Source organism: Chiloscyllium punctatum, chromosome 4 (genome assembly GCF_047496795.1).
Source record: "Chiloscyllium punctatum isolate Juve2018m chromosome 4, sChiPun1.3, whole genome shotgun sequence".
NCBI lineage: Eukaryota > Metazoa > Chordata > Chondrichthyes > Orectolobiformes > Hemiscylliidae > Chiloscyllium > Chiloscyllium punctatum.
The window spans coordinates 128,684,732-128,697,201 of record NC_092742.1 but is presented as its reverse complement, the minus strand read 5'-3'; the positions used below and the strand labels follow the sequence as shown (position 1 = coordinate 128,697,201).

At 46.9% G+C, this 12,470-nt stretch overlaps 1 protein-coding gene across 3 annotated transcripts in view; it reads right to left on the bottom strand.

The window, feature by feature from the left end:
- The window catches only part of LOC140475968 (pleckstrin homology domain-containing family D member 1-like), a 260,006-nt gene that overhangs the window by 48,407 nt on the left and 199,129 nt on the right, over window positions 1-12,470 (bottom strand). For 2 of the 3 annotated variants that reach the window (XM_072567875.1, XM_072567876.1), the window contains exon 3: window positions 5,512-5,601. In XM_072567875.1, coding sequence (XP_072423976.1) covers window positions 5,512-5,601 — 90 coding nt within the window. Of the gene's footprint in view, window positions 1-26; window positions 85-5,511; window positions 5,602-12,470 lie in introns of those variants that run through there. The other variant, XM_072567877.1, reaches the window with a different exon arrangement.

Below are 12,470 nucleotides of genomic sequence, written 5' to 3'. Positions count from 1 at the left end.
AAAGCCCTCACTCATTCCTTTATTACCTCTTCACTGAACGTTTCCAAACTTCTTCCATCTGGCATCCCATGTTCCCAGCCTCGGTGGGCCTGAGGTCGTTCAAACTTCGCGCTGGCTGACCCTTTCTCCTGACAAGTCCCGCTCCAGACTCTGTCAGCTCCCCTTAGGCAAAGTCTCGCTTTTAAAACTCTGATCCCCATTTTTCCAATCCCTCCAAGCTTCATGGTTTGGGGATGTTAATGTAGGGGGAATGGTTCGTAAGTTCCATCAAAATTGGAGGTGTAGTGGACAGCGAAGGAGGTTAGAGCTTCAAAATGTGTTGCTGGAAAACGCAGCAGGTCAGGCAGCATCCAAGGAGCAGGAGAATCGACGTTTCGGGCATAAGCCCGTCTTCAGGAGCGAAGGAGGTTACAATGGGATCTTGATCAGACGGGCCAATGGGCCGAGGAATGGCAGATGGAGTTTAATTTAGACAAATGCAAGATGCTGCATTTTGGAAAGGCAAATCAGGGTAGGACTTACACATGTAATGGTAGGGTCCTAGTGAGCATTGGCAAACAAAGAGATGAACAGGTTTATAGTCCCTTGATAGTGGAATCTCAGGTAGACAGGGCGGTGAAGAAGGCATTTGGCATGTTTGCCTTCATTGGTCAGCGCTTTGAGTAAAGGGTTTGGATGTCATGTTGCAAGTGTATTGTTTAGGCCATTTTTGGAATAATGCGTTCAAATCTGTACTCCCTACTACAGGAAAGATGCTGTGAAACTTGAAAGGGTTCAAAAAAGATTTACAAGGATGTTGCCAGGGTTGGAGGATCTGAGCTACAGGGAGAGGCTGAACAGGCTGGGGCTGTTTTCCCTGGAGCGTCGGAGGCTGAGGGGTGACCTTATAGAGGTTTACAAAATCATGAGGGACATGGATAGGATAAATAGACAAAGTCTTTTTCCTGGGGTCGGGGAGTCCAGAACTAGAGGGCATAGGTTTAGGGTGAGAGGGGAAATGATTTAAAACGGACCTAAGGGCAATTTTTTCACACAGAGGGTGGTGTGTGTATGGAATGAGCTGTCAGAGGAAGTGGTGGAGGCTGGTACAATTACAGCATTTAAAAGGCATCTGGATGGGTATATGAATAAGAAGGGTTTAGAGGGATATTGACTGAATGATGGCAAAAGGGACTAGATTGGGTTGGGATATCTGGTCGGCGTGGACGAGTTGGACCGAAGGGTCTGATTCCGTGCTGTACATCTCTATGATTCTACCCCACCCCAGTTCCTGTCTCTATAATCTCCTTCAGCCCCCAAATCTCACTCTCTCGCCTCCTGAGCCTTCTCAGTTTTCATCGTCCCTGCCACTGGTAATCTAAATTCCCCCTGAATTCTTCCCCTGAGATCCATGTGCGCCAGTGACATCCCCAACCCAAATCCGGACGCTTCCTGCTTCTGCAAATCTGACCCTGGTGAGGGAATAACAAACCTGAGAATTGGATCTCCTTTCAAGCTGGCCAAAGAGAGAAAAACACGCAAGAAATATCTCTCCCCCATCCAGCCCTCAGGCACTTTCTCCTGTCCCATCCACACCAACCTATGCCACCCCCACTCCACCACCTCTCTGCCATCCTATGCCACCTATACATCCTCAATGCCTCTCTCTAGCACCTATGCTAACTTAGTTATGGGTCACATCAATCCTTGACCCACCCCCACACACCATCCCTTACTTTAACAATATCTATACCATACGTTCAATAAGGACCAACCTCAGGATCCACACTGAATATTTCTTTAAATTAAAGTTCTCTTGATCAATTAACTACTTAAAAAAATGTTTTCCTTGATTAAAAACTCACTGACTATATTTCTTTAAATACTTTATTCCTTATAAGAACAAACGTTTGTGTTCATTATCTTACCTCGAAACCTTAATAAGTGCTTGGAGCTGTCAAACCAATTGTGAATGAAAAGGCCACACACTGTGATAACGATAGGATGTGAAATCAGGCAAACAGCACCAATCCTTTAATGATAGCCCTTGAGTATTTTCCAACAGAGTAAGTGAAGTGGCAAACACTTTTTCAAAAAAAATTGTGGATAATTGTTTTTTCAATATTTAACGTAAAGTTAAATGAATTGTTAAATAACTTCACAGCTCTCAGCAATTCTTTTCATGACTCTCTGACAATGCTAAAGAGGTTGACAGTGCCAACGAGTTTAACACTCAGTCCTGTCTACTCTTAACAAACTCGAAGCACACTTAATCTCAAACAGTAGGCTCTTGACTGTTCCCAAAAAATGTCCCGTGAACTGTGTCGAAAAGAGTACCTCTGTCTCAAAATACCTCCACCAGTTTTGGAACTTTTACTCCCCTTGAAGTTGTGCCCTGGTCAGCCCAAGTTTAAGCTCAACTCTCTCCCAATCTCCCGCTGCAAAAATGGTGGAGGGCTGAGTCGGGGGTTGTGATGGGGTGGGGGGGGATTTCTGGATTTGCCCCAACAGTGTCATTTTTGCTCACACAAACAACTCTGACTTTTATGCAGAACTTCAGGTCTATGGGTTTCTCAGTATTGACAAAGGGAAAGAGTAATTAAAGCAAGTGGTTCCTCTACAGAGTGAGTTTGAGGAATTAATAATGGGATATAAGGAACTGGGGGATGAGTTGACCAGACACTTCACTGTAAACGAGACAAAAGACAGCTCAGTGACGATTGTAAGTCAACAGTTGAAAGAAAGGGAGGGACTTTATTCACAATCACCCGGGAAAAGGGTACAGGGAAACTATTGGACCAATCCCCAGGTCCCGATAGACTTCATCAGAGGGACTGGAATGAAATACCTGGTGAGATAACAGCTGCACTGGATGTAATCTTCCCTGGATTACCATCTTGATTTGGAAATATATCACCGTTTCTTCACCTTCGCTGGGTTAAACTTTGGAATTCCCTCCCTATGGTTACTGTGGGTCTACCGATAGCACGTGGGCTGCTGCGGTTCAATAAGGCAGCTCAGCACCACCCTCTCAAGGGGGCAACTAGGGACGGACAATAAATGCTGGCCCAGGCGGTGACACCCACACCCCAAGAGAGATTAAAAGAAAGCTGATTGTGCAAAGGTCCCATCAGATTGAAAATTGATAACCATAATTTTTAAATTCAAGAAAGCCTCCGAGGGAGGCAGCAAGTAACAATTAGCCCCCACTTCGGTCATAGGGAAAACGCTGAAATCTATTATTAAGAGGGTTCTGGCAGCTTGCTTCGAAAATCAGAACACATTCAGGTAGAGTCAACATGGAGTTTCAAAATGGAAACCATGTTTGACTAATCTGAGGAAGCAGGGAGCAAGGTGAATAAAGGGAAACTTGTGAATGATGGATTTCCAAACGGCTGCAAGCTGTCAAGATAGAGTGGCACAGTGGCTCAGTGGTTAGCACTGCTACCTCACAGCACCAGGGTCCCAGGTTCAACTCCAGCCTCGGGCGACTGTCTGTGTGGAGTTTGCACATCCTCTCCGTGTCTGTGCGGTTTTCCTCCGGGTGCTCCGGCTTCTTCCCACAGTCCAAAGATGTGCAGGTCAGGGTGAATTGGCCAGGCTAAGTTGCCCATAGTGTTAGGTGCATTAGTCAGGGGGAAATGGGTCTGGGTGGGTTACTCTTCGGAGGGTCGGTGTGGACTGGTTGGGCCGAAGGGTCTGTTTCCACACTGTAGGGATTCTAATAAAAACTACATTGACAACTCACAGTCTAGGAGGGTAAATATAGGAAACGGGAGATGGAGTCGTTACAAATGGGGCACTTTGTATTAGCAAGAGGCAGTGACTGCAGTACCACAGGGATCAGTGCTGGGTCCTTAACTACTGATTTTTTTTTAAGATTAGATTCCCTACAGTATCAGCCCAACAAGTCCACACCAACCCTCTGAAACGTAACCCATCCAGACCCATTCCCTCCTACCCTATATTTACTCCTGACTAATGCACCTAACACAGGTTGGGCTGTACCCACTGGAATCTGGAAGAATGAGAGGGGGCGTTATTGAGACTTAAGGTCACGAGAAATGCTGACAGGCTAGAGGCTGAGAGGACGGAGGGAAACCAGAACTGGGGGACACAGAGACGAGCGGGAATTTCTTTTCCTCTCAAGAAGGTGGTAGGGAGTCTCCAGCACAGAAAGCAGTAGAGACAGGGTCATTGAGTCTTTGTTAGACCAATCAGGTAATGTCACCATAGTCGCACTCTCTGATTAGTGAGCCAGGGGGTAGTTTAACCTGAGAGTCACCATGTCCTAGGCGAGGAGAACTCTTTGTGGTAACCTCAGAAGGTGCGGGAATCGAACCTGCCCTGTTGGGTCAATATAGGGTAGGGGAATGGGTCTGGGTGGGTTACTCTTTGAAGGGTCGGTGTGGACTCGTTGGGCTGAGGGGCCTGTTTCCACACTGCAGGGAATCTAACCAGTCAAGCAGCCAACTGAGCTGAGCTTGTTAAAGCATTGACTGACAAAGGAGTCAAAGGTCGCGGTGTGTGGGTAGGCAGGCCACACAACCATGATCTTACTGAATAGCGCAGCAGGTCCGAGGGGCTGAATGGCCTCCTCCCAATGCGCATGCTTGTTTAACACGTACACTGTTAGGTGTTGGTTCCCATTGATGACAGCACCGAGAGTACAACAGCTTTTGAAGCAGAGGTTGTGGGAGTGAGAGGGGCAAGTCCAGCCACTGAGGGGTCCTATCAAAGGAGAGGAAATGAACACACAGGGGTGTACCCAGACTGAGCACAACTGTGCATTCTCATTGGGAAGGTCAGGGAAAACGCTCCGAAATAAAGCTTGGAAGGGAGCTGATGTCATGGAGCCTGACTGACAGGCAAGATTCTACTTAGTGACATGGTCCAACGTTGGTGTACTTTGAGGGAATATGTCAACTCGAAAAGGTCTCTGACAACCTCACACCTTTCCCAAACAGCAGAAGCAATGTGACACTTGTTGACCATTTCTCCATGGAAACCATTCATCGAATCATAAAATCCCTACAGTGTGGAAACAGGCCCTACAGCCCAACAAGTCCATACCGACTCTCCGAAGAGTAACCCACCCAGACCCATTCCCCTACCCTATATTTACCCCTGACTAATACACCTAACCTTCACATTCCTAAACACTATGGGTAATTTAGCATGGCCGGTTCACCTAACCTGCACATCTTTGGATTGTGGGAGGAAACCGGAGCACCCGGAGGAAACCCACGCAGACACGGGGAGAATGTGCAAACTCTGCACACAGTCGCCCGAGGCTGGAATCCCTGGCGTTGTGAGGCAGTAGTGCTAACCACTGAGCCACTATGCTGCCCATTGTCAAAGGCTTGACCATCTGTGTATGCCCTCCGTTTGCCCTTTCAACTCTGAACCCAGGTAGGCCTCGGCCAACCCCTGTTACTGTGGTAACCTCCTCTGACTTGGGGAGGGCTGGAGGGGGCGAACATTGTGCTGGTATGTCGGAGTCTTACTGCCCCAAGGGCAGCTCTTACTTACGTGGAAGTCCTCGTGGGAAATCTTCATCACAAATGGCATGTTGGGCTCTTCCTTTGCCTCCACCACACATCCTCCCAGCGGTATCACACCCTGTCAAACAAAGACCACAAGGTCGATGGACTTTGCAAGCTGATGGCCAGCTCTCGTCACCCACACAGATTTCTGGAACCCTCCGTGCCACAAGATATTGGCGTAGGTCACCCCTTACCCTACAAACTGAAGATTGCAAGTTTACTCCTTCACGGTTCGGATGTCTGATTGAAGCGCGGGCCAAGCCTTCTACTCCAATTAGATATCAGTAAATCTACAGCCAACGTGGAGTCATAAAATCATAGTGATGTACAGCATGGAAACAGACCCTTTGGTCCAACTCATCCATTCCGTCCAGATATCCTAACCTAATCTAGTCCCATTTGTCATCACTTGGCCCATATCCCTCCAAACCCTTTCTATTCATATACCCATCCAGATGCCTTTTTAATGCTGTAATTGTACCAGCCTCCACCACTTCCTCTGGCAGCTTATTCCATACACATACCACCCTCTGTGTGAAAATGTTGCCCCTTAGGTCCCTTTTATATCTTTCCCCTCTCACCCTAAACCTAAGCCCCCTAGTTCTGGACTCCCCGACCCCAGGGAAAAGACCTTGCCTATTTACCCTGCCCGTGCCCCACATGATTTTAGCTTCAGGGTTGACCTACTCTTAATGAGTGACTGTATCCTGCTCTCTCTCAGGAAATTGGCTGGCTTGTTTCCAATTGTGGTGTCATGGCCGACACAGAGGTGAATGACCAACCCTCGATTTGCACCAAGAACGGCCACTTCCTTTTCAATAACTTCATCCGAGTCCAACTCACTGTCTCCTTCACGTCTCAGTTACCTCTTGACCGAACTATTCCAACACTCTCTGGGCTGGCCTCCTGCATGCTTCTACCTGGAAACTTGTACCTTCTAAATTTCCATCGCCTGTGTTTTCACTCGTACCTCCCCGTTAGTAGCTGAGGAGCCACTGGCTTGACGTGCTGCAGACCACATAGAAATTTCGTGCTCACGATGTCTCCCAACAGAGCAGAATTATGGTTTTAAAACCCACGTACGCATTTCCAAAACCACCCCAGGCCTTGCCATCTTTGTCATCGAAACACAGAAAATCGTAGCAGGCGTAGGCCCTTCAGCCCTTCGAGCCTTCTCCTCCATTCAACGTGAACATGGCTGACTATCCAACTCAGTATCCGTTTCTGCTTTCTACCCTGTGCCCTTTGATCCCTTTTTGCCCCATGAATTAGGTCTAACTCCTCCTCGAAAACATTTCGTGCTTTCGCCTCTCCTGGCAGAGGATCTCACAGGCTCATCACGGCCTGGGTGAAGAAATTTCTCCTCATCCCAGTCCCAAATGGCCGACACTGTATCCTAACTCCGAACTCTCCTGGTCATCAGAAACATCCTTCCTGCGTTTACCTGTCCAGCCCTGTTGGAAGTTTAAGGGTTTCTAGGAGATACCTCCCCTCATTCTCCAGTGAATATCGTCCTGGTCGATCCAGTCCCTCGCACACATTAATCCTGCCTCAAAACTGTCTGTCCTCCACCGATTCTGGCTTCGAATTGATTGTTAATTTAAATCACCCCACCAGTGGTGACCGCATTCCCAGTTGCCTGGGACTCAAGTTCAGGAAATCCCTCTATACAGCTCACCTTGCCTGTCTCACCACGCTTCCCCCTAAAACCTTCCCCGCCCAACTCCTTCCAATTAGTGGTTGATCAACTGTTCTAACTTTTCCTTCTGAGGGCCAGTGGCTATATTCTGCGTTATTGCCTTCCTATTCTGACAGTTGAAGGCACTATAAAAATGGACATCGTTGTTGTTAGAAGCAACCGGACGAACACAACGGAATTCAGGATCATCTTTTGACTTTGACTGTGTGTTTTTTCAAAAAATTGCAATTCTAGAAATGCGCTGAGGTCAACAGATTTATATACACTATGTTGACCAACAAAATGGAAAAAAAGTGAAAAATATGGAACACAACTAATGATTTACCAAGGCTACACACACTGCACTTTCCAACCTAAAGACCACTTCCCTCTGGAAGGATAAAGGCAGCAGTTACATGGGAACACCAACCCCTACACGTACCCATCTAAATCGCTCATCATCCTGACTGGGAAATATAGCACTGTTCACCATCCTGACTGGGAAATGGAGCACTGTTCACCATCCTGACTGGGAAATGGAGCACTGTTCACCATCCTGACTGGGAAATGGAGCACTGTTCACCATCCTGACTGGGAAATATAGCACTGTTCACCATCCTGACTGGGAAATATAGCACTGTTCACCATCCTGACTGGGAAATGGAGCACTGTTCACCATCCTGACTGGGAAATATAGCACTGTTCACCATCCTGACTGGGAAATATAGCACTGTTCACCATCCTGACTGGGAAATGGAGCACTGTTCACCATCCTGACTGGGAAATACAGCACTGTTCACCATCCTGACTGGGAAATGTAGCGCTGTTCACCATCCTGACTGGGAAATGTAGCGCTGTTCACCATCCTGACTGGGAAATGGAGCACTGTTCACCATCCAGACTGGGAAATGGAGCACTGTTCACCATCCTGACTGGGAAATGTAGCGCTGTTCACCATCCTGACTGGGAAATGGAGCACTGTTCACCATCCTGACTGGGAAATGTAGCGCTGTTCACCATCCTGACTGGGAAATGGAGCACTGTTCACCATCCAGACTGGGAAATATAGCACTGTTCACCATCCTGACTGGGAAATGTAGCACTGTTCACCATCCTGACTGGGAAATATAGCACTGTTCACCATCCTGACTGGGAAATGTAGCGCTGTTCACCATCCTGACTGGGAAATGTAGCGCTGTTCACCATCCTGACTGGGAAATATAGCACTGTTCACCATCCTGACTGGGAAATATAGCGCAATTCACCATCCTGACTGGGAAATATAGCACTGTTCACCATCCTGACTGGGAAATATAGCACTGTTCACCATCCTGACTGGGAAATGTAGCACTGTTCACCATCCTGACTGGGAAATACAGCACTGTTCACCATCCTGACTGGGAAATATAGCGCAATTCACCATCCTGACTGGGAAATATAGCACTGTTCACCATCCTGACTGGGAAATATAGCACTGTTCACCATCCTGACTGGGAAATGTAGCACTGTTCACCATCCTGACTGGGAAATACAGCATTGTTCACCATCCTGACTGGGAAATATAGCGCTGTTCACCATCCTGACAGGGAAATGTAGCACTGTTCACCATCCTGACTGGGAAAAATAGCGCTGTTCACCATCCTGACAGGGAAATATAGCACTGTTCACCATCCTGACTGGGAAATATCGCACTGTTCACCATCCTGACTGGGAAATAAAGCACTGTTCACCATCCTGACTGGGAAATGTAGCGCTGTTCACCATCCTTACTGGGAAATATAGGACTGTTCACCATCCTGACTGGGAAATGTAGCACTGTTCACCATCCTGACTGGGAAATGGAGCACTGTTCACCATCCTGACTGGGAAATATAGCACTGTTCACCATCCTGACTGGGAAATATAGCACTGTTAACCATTCTTACTGGGAAATATAGCACTGTTCACCATCCTGATTTGGGAAATATAGCACTGTTCACCATCCTGACTGGGAAATATAGCACTGTTCACCATCCAGACTGGGAAATATAGCGCAGTTCACCATCCTGACTGGGAAATATAGCACTGTTCACCATCCAGACTGGGAAATATAGCACTGTTCACCATCCTGACTGGGAAATATAGCACTGTTCACCATCCTTACTGGGAAATATAGCACTGTTCACCATCCTGACTGGGAAATATAGCGCTGTTCACCATCCTGACTGGGAAATGTAGCGCTGTTCACCATCCTGACTGGGAAATGTAGCACTGTTCACCATCCTGACTGGGAAATATAGCACTGTTCACCATCCTGACAGGGAAATATAGCACTGTTCACTATCCTGACTGGGACAAAAAGCACTGTTCACCATCTGGACTGGGAAATATAGCACTGTTCATTATCCTGACTGGGACAAAAAGCACTGTTCATTATCCTGACTGGGACAAAAAGCACTGTTCACCATCTGGACTGGGAAATATAACACTCTTCACCATCCTAACAGGAAAATATAACACTGTTCACCATCCTGACTGGGAAATGTAGCAATGTTCACCATCAGGACTGAGAAATATAGCACTCTTCACCATCCTGACTGGGAAATATAACACTGTTCACCATCCTGACTGGGAAATATAACACTGTTCACCATCCTGACTGGGAAATGTACCACTGTTCACCATCCTGACTGGGAAATGTAGGTCTGTTCACCATCCTCACTGGAAATTATAGCACTGTTCATCATCCAGACTGGGAAATGTAGCACCGTTCACCATCCTGACTGGGAAATATAGCGCTGTTCACCATCCTGACTGGGACATATAGCACTGTTCACCATCCTGACTGGGAAATGTAGCACTGATCACCATCCTGACTGGGAAACATAGCTGTGTTCACAATCCTGACTTGGAAATGAAGCACTGTTCACCATCCGGACTGGGAAATATAGCACTGTTCACCATCAGGACTGAGAAATATAGCACTCTTCACCATCCTAACAGGAAAATATAACACTGTTCACCATCCTGACTGGGAAATGTAGCAATGTTCACCATCAGGACTGAGAAATATAGCACTCTTCACCATCCTGACTGGGAAATATAACACTGTTCACCATCCTGACAGGGAAATGTAGCAATGTTCACCATCCTGACAGGGAAATATAACACTGTTCACCATCCTGACAGGGAAATGGAGCAATGTACACCATCCTGACTGGGAAGTGGAGCACTGTTCACCATCTTGACTGGGAAATGTAGCACTGTTCAACATCCTGAGTGGGAAATGTAGCGCTGTTCACCATCTTAACTGGGAAATATAGCACTTTTCACCGTCCTGACTGGGAAATGTAGCACTGTTCACCATCCTGACTGGGAAATATAGCACTGTTCACCATCCTGACTGGGACATATCGCACTGTTCACCATCCTGACTGGGAAACATAGCTGTGTTCACAATCCTGACTTGGAAATGGAGCACTGTTCACCATCCTGACTGGGAAATATAGCACTGTTCACCATCCTGACTGGGAAATATAGCACTGTTCACTATCCTGACTGGGAAAAAAGCACTGTTCACCATCTGGACTGGGAAATATAGCATTCTTCAACATCCTAACTGGAAAATATAACACTGTTCACCATCCTGACTGGGAAATATAACACTGTTCACCATCCTGACAGGGAAATGTAGCAATGTTCACCATCCTGACAGGGAAATATAACACTGTTCACCATCCTGACTGGAAAATATAACACTGTTCACCATCCTGACTGGGAAATGTAGCACTGTTCACCATCTTGACTGGGAAATGTAGCACTGTTCACCATCCTGACTGGGAAATATAGCACTGTTCACCATCCTGACTGGGAAATATAGCACTGTTCACCATCCTGACGGGGAAATGTAGCACTGTTCACCATGTGGACTGGGAAATGTAGCACTGTTCACCATCCTGACTGGGAAATACAGCACTATTCACCATCCTGACTGGGAATTGTATTTCTGTTCACCATCCTAACTGGAAAATATAGCACTGTTCACCATCCAGATTGGGAAATATAGCACTGTTCACCATCCTGACTGGGAAATATAGCACTGTTCACCATCCTGACTGGGAAATGTAGCACTGTTCACCATCCTGACTGGGAAATGGAGCACTGTTCACCATCCTGACTGGGAAATATAGCGCAATTCACCATCCTGACTGGGAAATGTAGCACTGTTCACTATCCTGACTGGGAAATATAGCACTGTTCACCATCCTGACTGGGAAATATAGCGCAATTCACCATCCTGACTGGGAAATATAGCACTGTTCACCATCCTGACTGGGAAATATAGCACTGTTCACCATCCTGACTGGGAAATGGAGCACTGTTCACCATCCTGACTGGGAAATACAGCACTGTTCACCATCCTGACTGGGAAATATAGCGCAATTCACCATCCTGACTGGGAAATATAGCACTGTTCACCATCCTGACTGGGAAATATAGCACTGTTCACCATCCTGACTGGGAAATGTAGCACTGTTCACCATCCTGACTGGGAAATACAGCACTGTTCACCATCCTGACTGGGAAATATAGCGCTGTTCACCATCCTGACAGGGAAATGTAGCACTGTTCACCATCCTGACTGGGAAAAATAGCGCTGTTCACCATCCTGACAGGGAAATATAGCACTGTTCACCATCCTGACTGGGAAATATCGCACTGTTCACCATCCTGACTGGGAAATAAAGCACTGTTCACCATCCTGACTGGGAAATGTAGCGCTGTTCACCATCCTTACTGGGAAATATAGGACTGTTCACCATCCTGACTGGGAAATGTAGCACTGTTCACCATCCTGACTGGGAAATGGAGCACTGTTCACCATCCTGACTGGGAAATATAGCACTGTTCACCATCCTGACTGGGAAATATAGCACTGTTCACCATCCTGACTGGGAAATATAGCACTGTTAACCATTCTTACTGGGAAATATAGCACTGTTCACCATCCTGATTTGGGAAATATAGCACTGTTCACCATCCTGACTGGGAAATATAGCACTGTTCACCATCCTGACTGGGAAATATAGCACTGTTCACCATCCAGACTGGGAAATATAGCGCAGTTCACCATCCTGACTGGGAAATATAGCACTGTTCACCATCCAGACTGGGAAATATAGCACTGTTCACCATCCTGACTGGGAAATATAGCACTGTTCACCATCCTTACTGGGAAATATAGCACTGTTCACCATCCTGACTGGGAAATATAGCGCTGTTCACCA